This window comes from Dermacentor silvarum, chromosome 2 (genome assembly GCF_013339745.2).
Source record: "Dermacentor silvarum isolate Dsil-2018 chromosome 2, BIME_Dsil_1.4, whole genome shotgun sequence".
Taxonomy (NCBI): domain Eukaryota; kingdom Metazoa; phylum Arthropoda; class Arachnida; order Ixodida; family Ixodidae; genus Dermacentor; species Dermacentor silvarum.
The window spans coordinates 200,801,983-200,825,985 of record NC_051155.1 but is presented as its reverse complement, the minus strand read 5'-3'; the positions used below and the strand labels follow the sequence as shown (position 1 = coordinate 200,825,985).

Genomic DNA, 24,003 nt, shown 5'->3' with positions numbered 1-24,003 from the left:
AACTTGTCCTTATAACATCATGTAATTAGACCCTCAATGTAACCAAGTGTGTTTATGCACAATTTCAATATATTTAACTGCCGCCGAGAAGGAATCCCGCGACAATAAATGGCAACTTCTGCAGACGGAGATGAACAGAGCAGCGTCATGTTCTGTATAAAGTCGAAGTGCGATAAGATCCTATCGTGCCCCACACGCTGTATTCTTTGGGTGCGAGTTAAAGCACATGAGGGTAATCTGAGAAGGATGGTGGCTTGATGAGTGCTGTATTGCCGCACAAGCAAGGAAAAAGCAGATAGGAACGCAGTAATGCGATCAAGTTTGCACAAGGGAAGTGGGGGAGAAAGTGGGGGGCAGGTTGGCGGTGCTTTTCCTTTTCTAGCGCTGCCGTGGATTCGCATGGCTGTCAGCGCAGTTGAGCACATACGCAGCTTGCACGCCCTGTGGAAGGAAGTGCACTTCCTGAGTTGGCGTGTCGAGATGGCATGGCATCGTGCATGCTGTCTTCCCATGCATTTAGTACTGCAGGTTGCGTAATCTCTCGAGTTTTGAAGACGTATTGAAGCGAAACGGACAAAGCATTTGCTACCCGCTGCTGATGTTTTTCATGATAGCATCGTCCCACTATGGGCAACACTATCAATTGTGGGTCAGAGTGGACGCGAAAGCATGGCTGGCTTCACTTCATACCGCCAATGTGAAGATATCGTCGACACAACAGGAAACTGTATCTTTCGTTGCCTACTCTCAAATTCACCAAAACAAATTTTTGATTTATTCGAATTTGCTTTTTCGATTGCCTGATAACTCTAAAGAATTTTGCAGCCCCTTTCGTGCAAAAAAAAAAAAAAAAAATCCATCGTCTACTGTGCTCATTTGTGTAAAAGAGTGAATCAGCCAGTCCGCCCCCATGGCTGATAGTGTCGCTCGCAGTGGGACGACGCCATCATGAAAAGCTCCTACTGTGGAGAGCAATGCACCTCCGAAACTGAGATTATGCCAACTCCAGTGCTAAATGCACGGGAAGACAACGCACACGATTCCACGCCATGTCGGCACACCCACTCATAGCACATGTGGCAGATTAATTCAAAACAGTGCGCGCACGCTGCGTATGCGCTCAGCCTCGCTGACATCCATACGTAGCTATGACTGCACAAGAAACGGAAACACGCATCAACTTACCCCCCTACCCTCCTACGCGCTTGATCGCTTTACCGCAAGCAAGAGTCCATCCTCACTTTCTTGTTGCTTTCGTGGGAAGACTGTGCTCATCTAGCCACCATCCTTCTCAGCTCACCCCTCACGTGCTTTCATTCGCACCTAATGCATACAGCACGCAGGGTGCAATAGGATCTTATCGCACTTGGACATTACACAGTACATGACGCTGCTCCGCTTCAGCGGTTGTTCTTAGTCACGGGTGCTCGATTTGAGAGGTGAGTTCAGCAGCAGCCCCCTGTAATTCAACCATTCGACCATCTGCATCTGCGGAAGTTTCTATTTGTTGTCTCGGTGTTCCTTCGTGGCGCCAGTGAAATTTCGTTATATTGAAATCGTGTATAAACATTTTGTTACATTGAGGTTCTAAATACATGGTGTTCTATTGACGAAAAGCGAAATACTTCGTTATATCGAGAATTTTGTTATAATGAAATTCCTTATAGCAAGGTTTAACTATATATTCTGGTAGGAAAGATTTTTTGAGGCACCTGATTTTTCGGACCTGCGCTATTATTCGAATTTCCCTGTAGCAACGTCACCTACTTCAGGGGTTCTCAAGTACAGTCATCCCACGGAACCCTGCTAAGCTCCATAAAGTACCAAGGAACCCCCCCGGGGGCCCCCCCTGAATTAACCGAATGTAGAGTTATCGAGGGTATCAAGAAAACAATAAACAAATACTTCACTACGTCATCACGCTTCTATTTACTCAATGAATCGTCAAATCTTGTTTCTATATAGCACAAGACCAGTGCGGAAGCTGAAATTTTCTTCATCTCATGACTGATTAGCGCTAGCAGCGGCGAAGGCCTCGCGACATCCTTCGCGGCGCGCGTATTCATCTGAGACGCGCTTTGCACACCAACGGGCGCACATCTCGATTTTTTTTCCGCCACTGAGCTGCTCGCCTACAAATTGTCTGTCCATCGCGAAGTAGCTGGTGCTTTTTATCTTCGACAGCTTTGCAGTGAATCAAAGCGAAACTACTGCTTGCCGCAACCGCTGCGAACGAAACCGCGGCCGCTATCGACGATCATGGACGGCGACTTCACGGTTCAGAAGGCAAGCGGCTGACGCACGCACAAAGTCAAAACGAAACTACCGTTCGCTGCAAGAAGTGCGGACGAAACTGCGGCCGGTCGCTATCGACGCTGCCATGGGAGGCGACTGCGCAGTTGTGAAGGCACGCAGCCGACGCGCGTATCGAGTGAAAACGAAACTACTATTTGCCGCAACCGCGGCGGACGAAACTGCGGTGGTTATCGACGCGATTAGAGATAGCGACTACGCACTTACGGAGGCACGCGGCTAGCCACCAACGCGGTGTTGCGCGCGGCGATAAACGCAAGAATAAAGGCTTTAAAGGTTAGGCACGAAGCGCTTCAGCGTTGCTGTCAGTCACGTGGCGCTTACGATGGCCGCTGAGGACCACGGTGATGCGGACTACGCCGATTCGTTTCAGGTTGGACGCTACGCCGTTCTTGCTCTTCTGCGGCGCGCATTTGCGGCGCTCCGCACATTTTTTATTTGTTTTCCCTCCAACGTATACGTCAGTGCGCACACTATCGGCACCGACCCTATCTACAAATAGGAGAAACGCGCATGGTGGTAAGCTACGGCCTCCGAGATTCAAGTGTGAAAGCTTAGGCGCGCTGCCCGTTCTCAGAGGTTGGGTGGCTAAAAGCTGCTTGCGTATTTCTTGCGCAGTTCGCGCGTTGCTGTTACGCACTGTGATGTGCTTTTTGACACTCGGGCATGGGTAATGGAGGTTCTTTCGATCAAGCGCACCTCGTGTTCGTTGTTTTAGACACTTGTCGAGAGCGGGACCAGGGAAAATTTATCAGTGGCTCGCGGAACCCCGAGCAGGGGCCTGCGGAACCCGTAGGTTCCGCGGAACCCACTTTGAGAACCCATGCATAACACCAATGTATAATAGCAATAACCGAAATTGCGGGTGCTTTACTGTCTTTCGGACATGAACTGCACATGGAATATGGGAAACATGACAGCGATGAACAAAATTGCTGCCATGTCGACTGGCACGAAATCGCAACTTCAATAGTGCCTGCTCAGTCGTGTCAGCATCAGTTCGACATTTCTGAGAGGGGGGGGGGTCAGTCCCTCACCCCCCTCTGGATCTGCGAGTGTGTCAGGCATTACACATGCTAACAATAAATGCGTGGTCAAGTGGGTTCCCAGAACAGATATCTAAACAGGGCATCTGGCACGAAAAATGCGTTCCCAATAAATACGATCTTTCGGCACCAATCTTCAACACACCGGCAAACTGCGATCATATGATACGTTTACCAACTATTAGATGCCATGTAAACAAGAAAATGCGCAAGGCACACGCGATCGTGGGCAGTAGCTGCCCACCGCAGCCGCTTATTATTTCTTATTCCGGTACTATTATTTTTTATCGTTTTTTATTCCGGTACTGGCAAATCTCCACCTGGATCATCACACACATGTTCACAGCTATCGCTGCCAACCATATTGCGATAAACATCTTCACCTATCATTTTTATAGTGCGTGGGGCATAGTGCCGTTGGATGTGTACTGCACACATTTAGTAGGCAGTAACACAAACGCGCCGCAGCTCCCTGCTGCAGGCAGCGAGATGCGAGCATCATGTTTCGCTTTGGCGGCATCAAGGGTCGTCCACTAGCTCGATTTCCTTTCGGGTTCCCGTCGCCGTCCTAATGCACTACGCAATAGGAAAACAACAAAACGTGTCTCGGGCCACCAGAGCCCCACCAGTCCATGCGCGTCGCTGTCTAGTGCCGCAACGATTCGCTCAACGCTTCGCCTTACGTAGATGTCAGCTACAGTTGAGCCTGTCAAATTTTTTTGTTGCTTCGTATCGTACGTTTTCGCGGTTAGTACGTGTTTTCCTTTTTTTTTTTTCCAATAACATATGAACGATGTTCTACTGTATTAGACTGTGTCATTTGTAACTCTTTCGGTACTGTTGACAACTATAGTCATCATGAGCAAAGTATCTTGCAGTTTTTCACACTAGGTGGCCTGTGTGTAGTCTGCTTTATTTTCGGCTGCTTGAATGCTTGCACTGGAAACATGGCTTGCCTGTGCACCAAATTTCTTGGAAACTTGGTACAATATTTGGCCTTTCCTGCAGTATGGAAAATGATTTAACAACAGTGGTGGGAGGTGTTGGGAATGATATCAAAGGAAAATCAATCTGACTGAATTGGGTAAACCGCCTCAAAAACCCATTGTGAAATGGCCACCCCTCCTCCCTTATGTCAAGGCTCCCATATCACCATAGGTCTATCAAGGTATATGTCAAGGTATGTCCCAATAGGTATCTCCATCACTGTCAGGGCAACGGGAGAGTAGCCTCTCTCCTGCATTACTCTTATTTGTCTGCCTTGATATCCTGTCATAACGTCCCGCTTCCTATCCTTTTCTGGCAGAGGACAAGAGTCCAAAGTATAAGTGTGCGTGAAAAGGAAACACAATAAAAATGTTTCCGAACGAAATCTGGACTATCTGTTTAGCTTGAGATATACTGGGAACAGTTCTAGAAGGACGCTGTCTGCCACTGAAGACTGTTATGGGTAATTTGTTGTTTTGCATTTTGTTTCATCATTATTTTTTCACAGTGGCCCAAAATAGAATGTGCAACACAGTGTTCGGCGGAATGGCATAGCTGTTGAGTCACAATGGTTGGCTATTTCCTCCTCTCCTAGCTAGGAGAGGAGTCTCCTCTCCAAGCCCGGTTGTACTTATGCATGGCTGTCAGCCCGGCTGAGTGCATACATAGCGTGCACGCTATAGCATTGCCCCACTGCGTACACACTATCAGCTGCGGCAGCGGAGTGGATGTGAAAGCTTCGCAGGCTTCACCTTGTTCTGCCAGTGTGAAGATGTTGACACGGCACGAAACCATATCTTTGGTTACTGACTCTGAAATTCTACAAAATGAAATTTTTTCTCGTTGATATTTGTTTTTTACGATTGCCCAGTAATTCAGAAAATTCTACGGTCCCTTTCAAGTAAGAAAACTTCATTGGCGACTGTACTTATTTGGATAAAAGTTTAATTTCAATGTACCGAAATTTCAATACTATGATGCAGAGTGCCAATTTTACCGACTTCGTTATATTGAGGTTTAACTGTACAAGTTTCCGCTGTGTTAGACAATCATGAGTACTTTGGGTAGGTGAATCCAGCCTTTAGTGCATGGCCCACCTATAATCCATTCAGCTCGTTTCTGTGTGCCACTCTCTCAAAGGCATGAGGCCTAAAGTTTTGGCTGTCAGGCACATATTTCCATCAAGGAGAGTTGAATGGCCTGAATGAAAGCAGCAGTGTGATGCGCACACTTAATGGGCTGACCATTTCAATTGTGCTGAATGACATTGACCGATTTATGGACATCTGGTTTAGCAGGTGTTGTAAATCTCGAATGTTGTGCTTTGTCTCCTGGCAGACACACTTGATAGCAAACTTAATCAGCAGCCAGTGAGGTTCTGCATGCTGCAGCTTCTGGTTTGTGCAGATATACCCTTTTGGATTTCTCAGGGTTTTTTTCCACTTCCATCCCTGTAGTTGGCAATTTGAATGACCTGCTTCTTTTTTGACTGATTTGATGGCTTTGGTATGTGCTACGCAAAAATATCTTTATATTTTTAAAATGTTTTGTACCTGTCATAATACTTTGTGTGTGTAGCCCCTTTTATTTACTGTTATTTTGTTTCTCAAATGACTTCATTTTTATGTATGGAGAGAAGAATTAAAATACCGAGAGCTTGTTATGGCATCTTGATAGAAACAGACGAATGTAGGTTGCAAGGCTTGTCTCAAAAATGGTATTCTGCTGAGGAAGTGTGTGTCCAGCTGTAAAGTAACACGGTTTTGATTAGATGGCATGCATGGCAGCTTGCATGGCATGCGAGGCGCCAATAACAGAGCCAAACAAGCAGTCGTCTTATGAACCATATGACGCAGAACTTTGCTGATGACTGTCTGAATGCTCTTCTGCGAGGTGCTGTTTAGTAAGTTAAAATCCTCATCTTTCGAGTTTTTTACCTCCAAAATTCAGGACATGGTCAGAAGCCCTCCTGTGGAGCAGCCACCACCACCACCGCTGCCGCCGCCATCTTCACCTCCTCTACCAATACCTCATAACCCCATGGCTGACCTGTTCAGCACACCGGCTGCTAAGAAGGAAATGCCACCTGAAAAGTCATCCAAAGGAAAGGTTTGTGGAGTTGCTTCATTTAAGTTTCTGTGTCTAGCAGTGTGAATTTATGTAAGGATATATAATTTATTTTATTTTCCCATGAACTACCGTATTTACTCGCTTAATAGATGCACTCGTGTAATAAACCCGTGCCCTAATTTTGTACTTGAGAAATGACTTCTTCACGTAAAAAACGAGCACCTGACCTCCAGGGCCAGTGTTCATTGTCTATTATTCACTTTATCTTGGAGTGATTGGCTGTCATCGTGCACCATCACATTATTGTTTCTGCGTAAGCAGGCGTTTGGTGTGTTGCGACACCACGGACCCGAGCACATGAGGGTTGGCCCCTCCCGCGTGTAGCCGTGCGCGGCTTAGCCGTGTCCGGGGAAAAGAGGATCCTGGAGGTTGAGCCGATGCCGGATGTTTGGACCTTTACGGCCCCTCGGTGGAGGCAACACACCTCTTTGGCCTTCACGTCGCGTAGACTGCACCCCCGGACTGACCTACCCGGGGGGAATCGGTAGTTGCCTTTTCCTATCCTCCTCTTCAATCTTCGTCTTTTTCTCTCACTTTCAATCTATCCTGTCTTCTTTTCACTTCCTTTTACTTCCGATCTTCCAGGCAGCGAGGGTTAACCTTGTGTAGTTATTCAACCTTGGGTACATTATATTAGGTTATAGCGGCGATGCATGGCTGGCGTCTGCAGGTATCTTTCCAACCTAGTAGCGTCCCCTTGTTGGGCTCGGTGGTGGGTGGCCACCATCGCCGCCGAACTGTTCAAAGCTTATATGGCAAACGCTTTCCCCCCCCTCAAAGATCGCCCCCTCAAAAGGGGGCGCACCGAAGCACCTTTCCAGTTCTTTTTGAAAGAAAACCAAGAAACCTACCCAAAGTACCACGTCCTTCACAGCGAAGGCAACACAACCGTAACCGTAAGAAAACTGTCACCATTTCTAGTGTCTAAATGCCTAGCAAACACGATTGGTCCTAACTACAAAGCATCAAAGATGGCCAGCGGAGACCTTCTCCTTCTCCTCGAACTGATCAAGAAAGAACAAGTTGAGAAACTCACTGAACTCATTAGTATCGGTGGCATGAACGTGACAGTCTCTCCACATCGCTCACTGAACACAAGCAGGGGAGTAATATCAGAAGATTTCCTGAACCTTAGCGACGAAGAGCTCCTTGAAGGATTTCAAGATCAAAACGTAATCAAAGTACAAAGAATAACACTCCGACGCAACGACCAACAAATCCCCACAAAACGTGATACTCACATTTGGAACCTGTAGCGTGCCCAGTTCACTCGAGGCAGGATACTTGAGAATCAACGTGCGACCGTACATACCGAATCCGAGGCGTTGCTTCAAGTGCCAGAGGTTCCGGCATGCCTCACAATCATGCAGAGGCAAAGAAACATGCGCCAAGTGTAGTGCCAACGACTATACTTCTGACAATTGCAATGCTCCAGCACTTTGTGTCAATTGCAAGGGAGACCACCCAGCTTACTCACGGAGCTTCCCTTGCTGGAAAAAAGAAAAAGAAATCATCGCAATCACTGTAAAAGAAAAAATCTCATTCTATGAAGCGAGGAAAGGCTAGGGCACTTACCTCAACTTAGCTATGCCAGTGTGGCGCGGCAGGGGGCAGCACCACACCAGTTTCAGGAGTCTACAGGGTCCGCGCGCGGTACTCCTGCAGAGACTCCATCCGCCCCCTTGGTGGTAGCAGCCAGTGCTGCTCCATCATCATCGAATACGGGCCGGCAGACCGCTGTGTCGCAGGGCCCAAAGTTGAACAGAACCCCAAGGCCCGAGACGCGTGTTTCGGCGCCTGGCTCTCGATCATCCAGCGCCTCGGAGAAGGCGATGGAGGTCGACCCGAAAACCCCGGCGCCATTGACGCCAAAAGATCCGCGCTCCCAGGAGCGCACCAAGAAGGACAAACTTCCTATAACCGCGCCGAATAAGGGACAGGTAACCTGAACGGCTACCGCCCTTGATTATAGTGATCTTTTTACTACTTGTCACCTATCACTTTTTAGCTCACACACACATAAGTAAACAGTTTTATTCGTTTTACGATGGCTTTCATCATCCATTGGAATTGTAGAGGCCTGATCCATAATCTAGGTGACATAAAAGAGATCATAAATAAGCTATCACCACTTGCATTCTGCCTTCAAGAAACGAACTTAGGCCCCAAAAATACACATTTTCTGAAAGGATTTACGGTCGTACGTAAGGACCGCGAACACTCCAGTCGTCTGTCAGGAGGAGTCACCATAATCGTGCAAGGCGGCACTCCTACCCAAAATGTCCAATTAAATACATCTTTCGAAGCTGTAGCGGTCACCGTTCTATCTCACAAGACCATCACCATTTGTTCACTGTACCTTCCACCCCATAGCCATTTTAATATTAAGGATCTAGAAAATTTAACAGACCAGTTGCCGGAGCCTTTTGTTTTAGTAGGAGATTTCAATGCTCATGGTACTCTTTGGGGCGGTGACAAAACTGACCCAAGAGGCCAGCTCATTGAAGATTTTATTTTGTCAAATGATATCTGCCTTTTAAACTCGGGTGCATCAACATATTTTTCACCGACTTCACGTACATTTAGTTGTTTAGACTTGGCTTTTTGCTCCCCGTCTCTTTTTAGCGATCTTAAATGGGAAGCCCTCGACACGTCATATGGTAGTGATCACCTGCCCGCAATCATAAAACTCTTACCATCACCACCAACCTTAGGCATTAAGCCACGCCGGTGGAAACTGCAGCTCGCTGACTGGCCAGTTTTTATGAAGCATGCGAAACTGGAAACAGTCTTCTCACCAGAACTGAGCGTTCACGAACTCAATAAAAAGTTTGTTGAGGTTATAATCTCAGCCGCAGAAACAGCGATACCTCAGTCATCCGGTATTTTGCGCAAAAAACTAAATCCGTGGTGGACAGACGAGTGTACCAAAGCTAAGAAACAACAAAATAAGGCCTGGGGAATCTTACGAAGGTATCCAACCTACAACAACCTCCTAGGCTTTAAACAGGCCAAAGCAAGATTTGTTCGGCGCCAGGCAGAGAAATCGTCATGGCAAAAATACGTATCCTCAATTAAAAGTTCGGTCACATCTAAACAAATGTGGGACCAGGTTAGAAAATTTAAAGGAGAGTACACATCATACACAATACCACTACTTACAAGTCCAGGCACACAAACAACACTAGAAGACCAGGCCAACTTATTAGGCGAACACTTTTATAACATCTCAAGCTCAGCAAATTACTCAAACACATTTTTAAAATACAAAGAGTCGGCTGAGAAACAGAAACTTCCCACTACCGGTGCTTCAATGGAACTATATAATGACACTCTTACAATGCAGGAATTAAACAGAGTTCTTTCGGCTGGTAAAAAAACAGCAACAGGTCTTGACCGGGTCCACTACACAATGCTGGCACACTTATCTCAAGCATCGGTAGAGGCACTCCTTCAATTTTTCAACAAGATATGGCAATCTGGGGTAATGCCTACAGACTGGAAAAATGCAGTAGTAGTGCCTTTTCTAAAATCTGGTAAAACTGCATCATCCCCAAGCAGCTACCGACCCATTGCACTAACAAGTTGTCTAGCCAAATCATATGAGAGCATTATAAACGCGAGACTCACATTCATCCTTGAATCAAGACACCTAATAGACACGCACCAGTGCGGATACAAAAAGGGCTGCTCCACCACTGATCATCTCGTCCGACTAGAACATGAAATACGTGATGCGTTTCTACACAAACAACACTGTCTCGCGGTTTTCTTTGACTTAGAAAAAGCGTACGATACCACATGGCAATATGGAATTTTGAGAGACCTGGCTGATTTGGGCATTCGTGGCAGAATGTTAAACAGCCTATACGATTTCATGTCAAATAGAACATTTCAGGTACGCCTCGGCACAACACTTTCATGCACATTTACACAAGAAAATGGCGTCCCACAAGCTTGCATTCTCAGCACGACTCTCTTCATAGTCAAAATGAACTCTGTTAACAAAATCATTCCATCGTCTGTCATGCATTCAATATATGTATGTCGATGATTTGCAAGTGGCTTGCCGCGCCTCAAACGTTTCCACCTGCGAAAGACAGTTACAAATAACAATAAATAATCTCACACAGTGGGCCGACAAAAATGGTTTCCGCTTTTCAACCCACAAAACCGTTACAGTGCTGTTTTCCCAGAAGCGTGGCTTACATTGCGATCCAGTTCTGACACTGGATGGCGCAACACTACCGGTCAAACGAGAATACAAATTCTTAGGCGTAACATTTGACACAAAATTGAACTTCCTAGCCCACATTAACACAACAAAAATTAGGGCAAATAAAGCATTAAATATTCTCAAAGTGTTATCGCACAAGCACTGGGGATCTGACCGAATATGCCTACTATGTATTTACCGGTCCCTTGTGCGTAGCATTCTCGACTACAGTAGTGTAGTTTATGGTGCAGCCAGGCAATCCTACATTAAACGACTTGATCCAATTCACAATCTTGGCCTACGATTGGCGAGCGGTGCCTACAGAACATCACCTGTCCTAAGTTTATACGTTGACTGCAATGAGCCTTCCCTACAACACCGCAGAGCACTACTAACCCTCTCCTATGTACTGAGAATTCGGTCAACACCACAACATATATGCTACAAAATCGTAACACAATGCAACTCTCAGTTACACTACACAAACAAACCGAATATGATACGGCCACTTGTCTTACGACATGAGGAATACTGTCAGATTTATAACATTCCTCATGAGGTCCTGCAGGTTGCTGAAAGGCCGCAAAGACTGGCCCCATTGTGCGATTGTACACAACTATGTGATTGGACACTAACCCACTTAAAGAAAAAGGACACCCCACACGAACACATAATGCAAGAGTTCCACACTATTCAAGAAAAATATAAAGATCACACAGAATTTTACACAGATGGTTCTAAAACACAAGAATACGTGGGTGTGGGAACCGTAACGGAAAATTGGGAAAATATCATCCGAATACATAATTCTGCTTCAGTCTTTGCCGCCGAAGTTATGGCTATATGGACGGCAGTAAACAAAGTTATCACCGACAAACAGAAGAGTGCTGTCATTTACACCGATTCGTTGAGTGCACTCAGAGCTTTAAATTTAAAATCCGCCTGTGATCTGCTGCTTGGCGATATCTTAAACATGGTGCTTAATAACAAATACGGACGAACCATACGATTCTGCTGGGTTCCTAGCCATGTTGGGATACCAGGGAATGAATCAGCAGATAGATGCGCAGCCATGGCAGCGCACAAAGACCTAACACACACAAAACTTCCGTACAAAGACAGCATCCGAGCAATTCGTAAAGCCCTGACATCAAAATGGCAACAAGAATGGGACTCCTGCGTTAATAACAAGTTACACATAACCAAACCCCTGCTTGGCGAGTGGAAATCGTGCAGTCACCAGCAACGGTTCTATGAGGTGATCTTATGTCGACTTAGAATAGGGCACACACATCTGACACACAATTTCTTACTCCGAAAAGAAGATCCGCCAACCTGCGATAAGTGTCATGAAACTCTTACAGTAACACACATTGTTATGACATGTCCACATACCGAAACACACAGACGGAAACTTTTACACAATCTGTATAACTTACACATACCCTTACACCCCGCCTCATTATTGGGAGATGACCCACTAGTGCCATTCACTGACTTGTTCGAGTTTTTTACATAGAATATAAGGTAACGCAGCTTTCGCTGCATTAACATTTCATTTCTTAATACCTTGTGGCTGGCGCAGCATGGCCTTTGTCGCTTTTGCGCCATTAAACCTGAATTAACTAGCTAACATTATTGTTTGATGGTGCCACAATATAGCAAATGTCTTTTAAGGTAAAGGATGCTAAACACTGGCGATACAAGCATTCTCAACTCGTCGATCGTGCGCTTCGTTGATGTGTTTCAGGCCGTTAATAATTTTTTCTTGACTTTTTTCGTTGTTGCTCAGGTACGTCACAATTTTTACGATTTGAACTCTAGAAAAATAGTCTGCCAAGACTTCTTTCCCACGTATAATGTACCCTCCTCTCAAATTGATGTCAGCCTTTTCGGGGAAAAAAGTAGGTATCTATTTTAGATCTCTTGCTCAGAAGACTCTTGAGTCATTAAGATTTATTATTTAAATCTTGTAAATCTTGTGTTCTGTTATTTCTTGTCTTTCCATGGTTTATAGAGTCAGCTTGCAGAATTTGCAAAGACAGCTTTGCAGAAATAAAAGGACTAAGTGCTAGTTTTTAATGTTTTTAGTGGAATGTGATGTCAAACTGCAATTGTATGTTCTTTGGAGTATTTTGCCTTATTCATCTGTGTACTTGGGTTTTACAAGTTACGATTAGTTTCCGCTATTGCATCATCGTAAAATATGTCATTTTTTTGTAACGTACACAATGTTTTATTTCTCCTTTCCTATGCTGCAGGAGCAGAAGAGCAGCCAGTCTAAATCCAAGTCAAGCAAAAGTCACAGCAGCAGTGGTACCAGCGGCACAAGTTCACACAAGATGTCATCTTCATCTGGCAGCAAAGAACACAAAAGCAGCTCCAGGGATAAAGAGCGGCATAAAGACCCGTCACGAGAGAAAAACAAAGAACGGGATAAGTCACGTGACACAAAACTTTCCTCCACAGCAGAGGCTGATGCCAAGGCAACAGAGCAGAAGCCACCAGAACACAAGCCTGAGCACAAGAGTGAACACAAAAGTGAGCACAAGGGTGAGCACAAATTGGAACACAAGATGGAGCACAAGGCTGAGCGTAAGGCTGAACATAAGGCAGCTGAGCACAAGATTGAACACAAAAGTGACCACAAGGTTGAACACAAGGCTGAACATAAGGTTGAACACAAAGCCGAACACAAGTTCGAAGACAAAGCTGAGCACAAGGCTGAACACAAGGCACCTGAACCGAAAGTTCCTGAACCAAAACAAGTGGAGGCAAAAGTTCCCGAGCCTAAATTATCTGAAAGCAAGGGCCCATCTGAAGTGGATTCAAGGCGAGCAGAGAAGTCATCCCAGAAGCATAGGGATAAGATGAAGGACAAAAGCTCCAAGGAGCGCTCTTCAAAAGAGCACAGCTCTCAAAAGGAGCCCACTCACAAGATGTCTGCACTACCACCACCTGCACCTGCTGAACCCAGTTCCTCGAAAAGCTCGAAGAATGCTTCTGCAACACGCCGTCCACCATCACCTCCTCCTCCCAAGAAGCCACGGCTTCAGGAACCAGAGCGAAAGAAAAAGGACTCTTCCAAGTCACACCGGCCCAAAGGCTCGCCCAAAAAGGCACCCGAGCACCTGGATCGGAAGCCACCAGAGCCACCTGAAAAACTGCCATCACCATTGCTACCGTTGCCTGCTTCACCACCTCCTGCCCTACCAGCTCGAGATCCAAGCCCAGTATCCACAACGAACCAGCCTGCCCCTGCACCTACTCCTGCACCTACACCTGTTGCTGCACCTGTTCCTGCACCTGCTCCTGCACCTGCACCTGCACCTGCTCCTGCTCCCACCTCTGAGGAATCAAATAGCCCCAAGGTAGCAGCAGCCCCTGCAAGGGGTCCACTTAATGCTCTCATGCTTGAAATGGAGCAGGAAGACCTCCTGTCACCACTGTCTAGCCCATCAGCATCACCAACCCCAGCACGAGAAGTCGCTGCTCCTGTTGCAAAAGTACTACCACCACCACCACCAACGTCCACAACCGACCATCTTCAGGAGCTTAATGAGCTCAAGAAGCGAATCCTCACCATAGATGATCCGCGTCGCCTGCAAGCAGTAGTGGACCTTGTAGAGGGCACAGGCCTTTACAAGGTGACTGAAGAATCCTTTGACTTTGACCTGTGCACGCTGGACAAAATGACTTTGGAGAGGCTACAGGCTTGCCTTAACGGCAGGTGAAATAGTCCTTGTTGTTTGGTGACGCAGTGTGGTTGTGGATCTCCTCTCATCACCAAAGAGTGCACTCTTCCTACCCCATATCATGGATCTCGCTTCTCAGCCACGCGGGCGTGGTGACACACAGTGGGTGGGGTGTTTCCCGTGGGAGTATGTGCAATGTCCCGGGTGTGGGTGTGCACCTCTTGTACCTGTTGAAAATGTGTGGCAGCGTCCATCCATTGGCAGCGAGCTTTATCATTCACAAAACTGAAAAAGCGTTAAGTTGCTAGCGGCTGAAGGTTCAGTGGCATTTTTGTTTATGAGTATTTTCAATGATGCCTGCAAAATTTAGTGGACAAAGGCCATGAAAAAGGTCGTCTTTGAAAATTGAGTTTTCTTAATTGTTCCCACTTAGCAAGAGCACTAATGATAAATGCAGCTCCACTCAGACTCAGCCCAAATCAACCAATGTGACTGTGGTATATAAAGATATTGTCATTTGTAGTTACTTTATAAGTGTGAAGAAGAGCTTGGCTAGCACATTGTTTTGCCCGGTGCTGTAGCAGGATATTTTGTGTGCGGAATCTTCTTTCATGTGTATTGCCACTCTTCTCTCGCTGTGTGCTACTTGGGAAGAATGCAATGACTTCACTCTCCATTATCATCACACTTCCGCTGTTCTCGTTTGCAATAGGTTACATTTGTCGCTGGCTCTCTTCATGCCCTTTTTCTTATCACTTCTCTCTTCCTCTTCCTGGCTCGCCTCTTGGGGCTACCTGGTCCCTCACTCAGACTTGTACATGTGAAGTTTTAATTTTTTATCATTATGATCATCATTCATTCATTCATTCATGCCAGTATGACTGAGTGCTCCAGTGGAAAATGCGACATAGTGATGTTTATAAGCAAGTTGATGTGCTTTCATGCCCATTCCTAAGTTGCTGTAAATAAATATGGCATGTTGTTGTCTTAATTTTGTGACTCTCCTTATAGGTTGTTCTGGCTAAGAGGGATGGTAGTGGGCACAAGCTGATGCAGAGCTGATTTCTGATTAAGGTTGAGGGCATCAGCCAAGGTCTCGCAAGCTGTGCCTCAACTCTTCTGAAAGCATGGGAAGGCACTAAGTTACTATGACATGTATACCTGAGTGTACTGAATTATGGGCTTGTGAGCAGCAGTGGTAGCCTCTTTTTTAAGCATTGCAGGGTTGTGACCCAAAACACTCAATTTTTAGTGAAATGTCACTAAATGATGATTATGATTATGACTTGCTTAGTAATTTTCTCTTTTTATAATGTTTTTTTCATTGTTACGAGATAACTTCGTTAATATTTTTTAAAGCTTTGCATTTAAATTACTTCCTGCGGTGGCAAGTCAACAATCAGAATGTACAAAAGAAGAAACAACCCTCAATTTTCTAAAGCAGTATCTTATCTCAAAATTGCTTTGCCTAGAAAAGCAGCTTTGACTCACCCAGATGGCTCACTAGTGAGCTTGAATTGAAATGTAACGACAGGTAAGTGGGGGGGTGGCACATGTGGGTGTAAAATAGGGGTAAGGCATTAAACTTGGTTAAAGTCACTTTAGGAACTGGCTATATAAGTCACTAAGAAGTTGCTAAGACCAAAAAGGCAAAGTAGTCATTAAGGTGACTAAAACGTCGCTAAATTTCGTGATTCGTCACTAAATTAGTAGGCTTCTATCCTCCAAAAACCCAACAAAATTCTAGTTGCACAGTACTTTTCAAAGTCAGTTCTTTTTGCCAACCGGTCTCTTACAAAGCTGAAAAACTGCATGCTTGATTAATAACATGAATACATTCTCACAGCAGCACCTCCATGAATGTGAACGAAAAAAGCTGAGCGGAAATCATTGGCGACAATTGCCAATGTAAACGAATAGCCAAATGCTTCTATAAAGCTGTTCGCTTTAGTAAAGGGATCGTACACTTGAAGGCATATATTTGTTGCGGTGAGGAATATTTAGGTAGTATTTGTTGTTTGGTTGCATAATTTTGTAGCGAGCAGAGCCGTTAGCCATCACATCTGTAGTGGTAGTACAACTCGCTATACATAGTATAAGCCAGTTCGTCAAATGTGTGTTGTCTACAGCTGTGCAAGCGCTATTGTGGAAGGTGGCTGCCATTCTCCTTCCTGCCACTCGAGCCCTCTCCTGTAGCCTCTATTCCTGCTGCCTTATCGTGCTAACCTTCTGTGAATCAGTTTTGAAAACGATGAAAGGCGATGTCCACGAAAGTGGACACTGCATATTTGAGAGGCAATGTTTTTTTGTTTTTTTTCACATTCTTGCATTTTTATTTTTTGTTTACGCAAAACTATTGCAGCCAAACGAGTGCGTAGCTCGCGCTAACAAAGTCTCACTTGCATCTGAGGACATCAATAAATTAAGTGACCATACTTTATCTATGCAAATGACCCTATATATTTTTGTGATGTGAATGAGCACCTTTGAAGATCTTGAGCTAAATTTAAGCAAATGCATGACCTAAGTGCTCAGACTGTAAAATTTACACTCATGGTTCAAGATTAAAGGGAAACTGAGACTTCCACTTATCTCCACCTAGCGGATTTCCGCTGAACTATTACATCAAACACATGGTTCAAGATGGCATCGCAGGCCACGAGTGAGTTTGGAAGCATATTATTTCAGGGACTCTACCAGCGAACCCCGAAATGGTCATGTTATCGTGGCATAGGCATCATAATAAAGTGTAGTCATTTACTTTTTTATTTTATCAAACTTAGAAATACTTAATGCTTCTTTGTGCTTGCTCAAATTTCGGAACAAGGTGTTTGCCTGTTTGCTGAAACTTTTAAATGAGATCAGGTGGCATATTTAGTCCATGTCTGTGCGGCAGCTTGCTGCTCTGATTGTGGGGTGCATGTATTAGTGTATTTTTTCATGTTTTGGACAGAACAGGCTATGAAAAATGCCTGTGATGTGGACCAAGAACTGCTGCAAAGGATGTCAATCGTAGCAGTAATGTCAATAGTAGCAGTAAGTAACAGAACACTGGCGTGGCGACACAAGATAGGACTGTCACCCTCACCAGCATGTTTGTTCTGCCATGTCCATGGTGACATAAAGCATTACTTGCTAGAATGCCAAGAATTTGTGAAGCAGCGCAAGACTATACTTGATGGACTGAAACATAGTCTCTCCGTGCGCTACCGTGGAGGAATTGATCTTTCCTCAAGGACACTGGAGTTTCAGGAAAGAGGTGTTTCGCCACCTCCTGAATTTTTTTAACACTGCCCTATTCAAGTGATTTAGCAATTAATGCTAAACTGCCAATTGGGTAAAGCATGTTGATGGCCCCATGGGATACGTAGTGATCAGTATGCTGCGATGAACTGCGTGTTCATATGCATGTTTGTCCCCATTAATAAAAGGAGACACTCGTGCAGAGTGTAGGCATGCCTTTGCAAGGCTAGATCTGCCCGTTGATTTCACCATCTTCGTCCTCCTCAGACAAAAGGGCAACTATGGTTCAATGCACCAAGGTTTGTTGTTACATTAAACATTTTCTTATCTGCAGTAACAATCTGGTACAAGTTTTGAGATGAATGGGCAAGAATGTGAGGGTAAAGATTCTACAACAGGAGGGTAGGGGACGCACTCCTGATATATAATGGCAAATATGCAATTAATATACAGTCTAGCTGCCTTGGCAGTCTGCTCAAGGTGGTTGTCTTGAACTCAAGTGCAACAGAAAAGTGGCAAGCATGGAGGTAATTCTTTCCTTCCTCCATGGTGGCAAGCACTAACGTGCGGAAGTAACTGTTGATTGCGAATTTTTGTATTTAGATCGTCAATATTTTAATAAAGATTGACAAAAGTCGCATATTTTCAGAAAACGAAACTTACAACTCAGTAACTGGGCAAAGAAAAATATCAGAATTCTGTAAATTGCACCTAATAGTACATCTAAAGCGTTCAAAATTGACATATTATACATAGCTCTCAAATATGCCGCCGCTGCGACTTCCGTCGTAGCGGTGCTTCTGTTTGTCTTGAGACACTTGTAATATGTTTCATGGGTTGGCACACATGCGAGGTAGAGTGTAGGGTGGAGAGTTCAGTTAAACTTTCGTTAAAACAAAGTTCGGGTCGTGTGCCTATCTACCACAATTAAGTCCACGTCGCCGAAAAATACAGAGGCCACTGTACGCAAAGAGCAGGCCGGATTTACTTCGCGTCTGCACCAAAGTCCAGCGATTATGTTCGTTAACGGCGACTTCAATGCAGTTTTGGTTTCGACTGCAAACGCTAAGCTTAAAAAAAAGTGTGATAATATTAGTTTTTTTACGTAATAATTTACGATTTAAATTTAGCCAAATTTTTATAATGTTAATATTTCACGTATTTTATTTTGATTCCCCAGTAGATCTTGGTTGTGACGATCCAAATCCACGTTGGTCGATCGACTAGCCGGTTAGCCTCAATCGTCAATGGCGTCCCTTGTTTCGTTCTCCTGCGTGGACGAGCTTCATTTCTAACTGCATACAGCAATTAAATTGCCATTCAAGAAATATGAGCCGAAGGAGAGCGTATGAAGACGATGACGAAGATGGTAAGACATGCTTGAAAAAGTGGCTGTCATCATTTCGGAGGCGGCGTCGCATTGTTATTCGGAATATCGCTAGTCTTTTCGCGTCGCACTTTGACGTGCCGGAGCCGGCGTGTGTTGATATTTGCCATTCGCATTCATCACTTTGTGTTTGTTCCTGCCGCACAACTTTTTAATCATAGATGCTAGTATCACGTGTTTGTGTTGCCTAGCAAGTTTGTTATTCAAGTTTCATATGGATTTCACGTGCATACTTGGCACCCATTCCTCGGTTCGTGATTTCCAGATTTCCGCGTGCGCAAGCGTCGAAGGGTCAGTTCGGAGCCCAGGGAAATAGAAGACCGGTTGAAGTCTTTGATCGAAAGAGTCGGGGAGAAGGTGAGTGTGAGATGGAGTGCTCTGTGTATACTTTATTTCGTGCGGAATCAGCTATTCGTCTTAAGTTCTTCCATGTACAGTGTTCTACAGCAAATCGGTTACATCAGTATCTGACTTCATCTTTTTTTCCCACTGTAAAGAGCACGTCATCGCTGGAAAGCAACCTTGAAGGATTGGCAGGTGTGTTGGATGCAGACCTCCCAAGTTACAAAGGAAACATATTAAGCATCTTAGTGGAATGGTACGTGCGTTGTTTGATGCATCTCGATTGGTCTGCGTTTTCATTACAAGCTGAGGCAGTGCTGCAAATTGCCGATTGACTTAGTCAGGTCGCAAAAGACCTTGTCACTGTCAAGTTCGATTTGGAGAAGTGCTGACGTCATGTTAGGACATTTTGCATTTGATGGAAATCGTAAGGGTTCGTGCCCATGAAAGTTCACTGTAGGTATCGGTAGGGAAAGAAAAAAAAAAGGGGGGGGGGGTAATCTACTGATACAGAAGAAATCATTTTTCCCTTTAGTGTCCCTTTAAATGTGTGTGCACATGATGACTGACACCTAAAAATGTACATACATCTTATTATTTGCATTTGATTTTACTATCAGTCATTTAATTGAACTCTTTGTTTAGCTTTGCTTTGACAGCTGTCTGGTTAGCATAACAATGGGGTGGAAATCAAATTTCACGACACTTATGTTCGAGAAGATTATATTATGCATTATGCCTTTCAGAAGGTTCTCATATGCTCATACAGATCAAAGTGTTGTTGCTTTGTAATATTTCAGTTGACGTTGGAGATATCTTATAAATCAACTTGCATTCGTACCTGAATGTCGTTTCTTTGTAATTAATGTATGTCACATGTCGTATCAGTACATAACACTTGCCTTATCTTCTTTGCAAATGCACAGGCCTTTCACAATATTGTTACTAACCTTTAAATGTGTGCTTCATAGTTTTGCATGCACATTTGTGACTTATTTCTTGTGTTTGTTTATTTTATTTGGTAGAATCTTGGATTAATAAGTACAGTTTCATAAAACACCTTGTGGTCTTGCTTTCTTTCGTGAGGCTAGCACAGTAATTTCAAGAGGATGCGTCATTGATGTGACTACAGATATTAACATTTTCTGGTGACACTTATGGGCAGCACACAGGTGCCATGATGCCATCATTCATTGGCATGAATGCTTAAGCACCCAAGTATTGGAGAAATGAATAACTTGTCGTTGAGTTATAAATTATTTGTGCCCTCACCATTGCTCAGGAGGTATAGCCAAAGAGTTGCAGAATCATTGTGAAAATTTTGGCATCATTATTTAATTTTATTTCCTGTGATTTGAAAGTTTATTGAGCACAAGAACACTAAGTACCGGTTAAGAACTCTTCTTAAACTAGTTCAATGCATTCTCATGCTTCCATATGTCACAGCCCATTTCTTTCTGTGTCTTTATTTGCAATGTCATGGAAAATTTTTGGCTACTGACTGAAGTGAATACAGTGCAAGACAGATAAGGCAATGCACGGTACTGAGTTGTCATGACATTGCTTCATTGTAATGTCACACATTATTTACTTCACCCACACATCACCAACAAACCCAGAGCTATGTGTTGTCATGCCAGTGATGTTGTGCTCCTATTTTTGCAGTGCCATCTTCATGCCAGAGAAGACAACTATCTACACAACACTCATTGGCCTGCTCAATGCACGCAATTACAACTTCGGTGGCGAGGTGAGTTTTAACTGGCGGGAAACCTGGAGAAACTTTAGCTACATTGACAGATTCAGCCTTATGCAGCAATGGCAGCTAACTGAAATTAATACAGTAGTAACGACCTAGTGCCTATACAGACCAGCAAAAATTTACTTGCAATTTGATGTTGTGAATTTATACATAATTAAAATGCAACACTTCTTTTTGTAAAATTAGCTAGACCCTATAATGCCCTATGTATCATATAAGCTAAATTATTTTGTACCTCAAATTTTTATATGCAGAAGAGAGTTTTTAGTTGTAGGTAGTTTGGCAAACTAACTATAAACTTGAGTTATAACTATAAAGTTATAACTCAAGAAAGCATAAAAAAATTGTATAAATACACTCTTTATGGCCATAAATAAAAGTGAGCAGGTGTTCTATTTTTCCTTCATGTGTGGCTGTTTGGGCATTGCAGGGTATTAATTAGCTCAGAAAAACTAAAGTGACGTGTTTGTTAGGAACATGCCTAGCAGTTGAAGACATTACAAGGTTGCAGTTACACTTTTACTAAATTCATCGTTTAAAAGCTGAGCTTGCACTTTCTAGCCTACAAGTGCTTTTGCAATGTATTTTTCCAGTCATTCATCCAAGAATGACCAGAGGACTTGCAAGTGTATTCCAGTGAGAAGGTTGAACAGGCACTGTCTGAGCTAAAAAAATAAGATGCCGGAAAAGAAGAAAAAAAAGAGGAAAAAAAAATTGCCTTGTGAATTGAGAACTGCCGATTTGGCAAACTTTCATGAATTTCAAGGGAGCCAAGCCCTCGTTAGGAATAAAAGCAGGCATATTCTACTGGTGACAGCATGTGCTACAATTTCAGTTTGCTATACGTCATGATAAGTGTAGGCAATAGATTCTACATTGATGATATTTGTACTGTTGCAATTGTTTAGTATATGGCATAGTTCACTGTGTTTAAACCTTTCATAATTGAGTGTCACTGTAGATGGCACTGGAGGAATTCTGATCTGTCCATCCAACCAAAGGGTCTTAAACTTGCATCAGGTACTGGGCTGAAGAGTACATAGCTCCCTGTAGACGGCGTAGTGACATGTATGGGGAGAGGTCGTGTAGGGTTTCCAATGTTTTATTCATCTTCTGGGAGTGTGTGAATACTCAAGGGGGGGGGCTGAAGTGAGCATTCCACATGTTGAGACCCCTGGGCCTTACCTTGCTGCCGTTTGCTATGTAGAGCTCAGCTGATCAAGCGTGTGTTTTAAAATGCTATATTGTGCACCATGCAGCTTGTGGAGCTATTGGTGAAGAATTACAAGGAGCGGCTCAAAGAGTGCAAGTTTGAAGATGCAAGGATCATTGTAAGTTTTAACTGGCAGAGCGTATGATAAGTCATTGCTGCAAGAAATGTAACATCATGTTTGTTGTTCCAGGTGCGAGTCTTTGCGGACCTCGTTAACTGCCATGTCATTTCTGTTGGCTCGGTGGTCAGTCTCTTCGAAAGCATGCTTGAGGTCACCCTCGAGGAGAATATACCACAGGTGAGTGCTGCAATATGGCTCCATGTGTTTTTGTGGCACCTGTATCATATTTGTCGAGCATTGTTTACTGGAAACAAATCTAGCTGATTTGCTAGTTTTTGAGCTTGTCACAACTTGCATTCCAAGTTGGTACTCACTGTTCTGCTTCTGTTTCACATTTTAATCTACAGGTTCGCTCTGACTGGTATGTCTATGCTGTGCTGACTGCATTGCCTTGGGTGAGTGACTGTGTTTATATGCATGTGCTGTTGCTGAACATGTCTGTTCAAAGTCTGCTTTTATGAATGTTCAGATCGTGTCAGATATGTTGTTTACTTTGATGTTGATTAAGTTCATCCCAGCGTATTGAAGCATTAATGCTTGTACAGTTATAAGAGCAATGACACAAAATTTTGTCCATTTTCATTTCTTGCTTTATTAGATAGCTACCAATTTCACAATCACAGTATGTTGCCTCTATTCCATGAATGCATAATCAGTCAATGTGTTGGGAAGGCTTCTTCATTACTACTCCATGAAAATGATAGCGGATGGTCACATGGTATCAGAAACCAGTGATAAGCATGTCAATCAGCTCAGTGCAATGTTAGCTGGCCACACCGTGATCGTCTTGCCAAAAGCTAAGCATGTTAGGGACTCTGTGGGACAGCATACGAGCAGCAGTGGGGTGGGGTTAGTCTGCCATTCATGCCAAAACTGCACATAGAATGTTTACAAAGGAGCAGTAAGAAATTTTATGCACTTCTTAATTTAATTGCTTTGTTGATGCCTGCCATTCGTGTGTGAAGGCTTTCCTTGTACTGAAAGAAAAAAAAAAGACTGTTGAGTTGAAAGTTATCCATGGTACATGACTGTCTGCATCGAACTGAATCAATTAAGCAAGAACAAATGACCAACAGGAACTACTATGACTTTGCTTCAATTTCATCCTGGAATTTCTACTTATTTTAAAACTTATTACAGTAATTTTACAGAAAATCTTAATGAGTGAAATGTATCACAAGTGTCATATCCACAGTTAGTGCAATGAAACAGAAATGACAAGCAGAAAAAAAACAAAGCAGCGACTTCAAGAAGAGGTCTTGCAGGACCTCTGTTTTATGATAAATTGTAAGGTAAAAGTAAACACAGTGTATTGGAAAGATGGTCTATTTGGCGTGCTGTTATTAATTTTTGAGGCAAGCAGCATTAAAAAAAAGCATGACAGAAAGAAAAGACAGACATAGAACTATCAACTGAATGATTTCGTCGAAATCACACTAATAAATATCACTCAAAAAATGTGGCTTCACAGCAGTGCGCCGCTCTGCTGTGAAGATACTTCAAGGCAAAATTCGCATAAAACCCGCATCCCTACTTTACTGTTAAGTA

The 24,003-nt window shown here is 43.9% G+C and overlaps 2 protein-coding genes across 5 annotated transcripts in view; both read left to right on the top strand.

Annotated features, from left to right (window-relative positions):
• Positions 1-15,378, top strand: part of LOC119442439 (protein ENL-like) — a 28,726-nt gene extending 13,348 nt beyond the window's left edge. The window contains exons 5-7 of one of the 3 annotated variants that reach the window (XM_049662149.1): positions 6,297-6,455; positions 12,954-13,287; positions 13,399-15,378. In XM_049662149.1, the coding sequence (XP_049518106.1) occupies positions 6,297-6,455; positions 12,954-13,287; positions 13,399-14,426 (1,521 nt within the window). In that variant the 3' untranslated portion in view covers positions 14,427-15,378. Of the gene's footprint in view, positions 1-6,296; positions 6,456-12,953 lie in introns of all 3 variants that reach the window. The other 2 variants (XM_049662148.1, XM_037707323.2) reach the window with 2 other exon arrangements.
• Positions 15,379-18,841: 3,463 nt separating this feature from the next.
• Positions 18,842-24,003, top strand: part of LOC119442437 (nuclear cap-binding protein subunit 1-like) — a 64,653-nt gene continuing 59,491 nt past the window's right edge. For both annotated transcript variants that reach the window (XM_037707321.2, XM_037707319.2), the window contains exons 1-7: positions 18,842-18,999; positions 19,283-19,374; positions 19,515-19,615; positions 21,025-21,109; positions 22,381-22,452; positions 22,525-22,632; positions 22,803-22,850. In XM_037707321.2, coding sequence (XP_037563249.1) covers positions 18,960-18,999; positions 19,283-19,374; positions 19,515-19,615; positions 21,025-21,109; positions 22,381-22,452; positions 22,525-22,632; positions 22,803-22,850 — 546 coding nt within the window. In that variant the 5' untranslated portion in view covers positions 18,842-18,959. The remainder of the gene's footprint in view (positions 19,000-19,282; positions 19,375-19,514; positions 19,616-21,024; positions 21,110-22,380; positions 22,453-22,524; positions 22,633-22,802; positions 22,851-24,003) is intronic.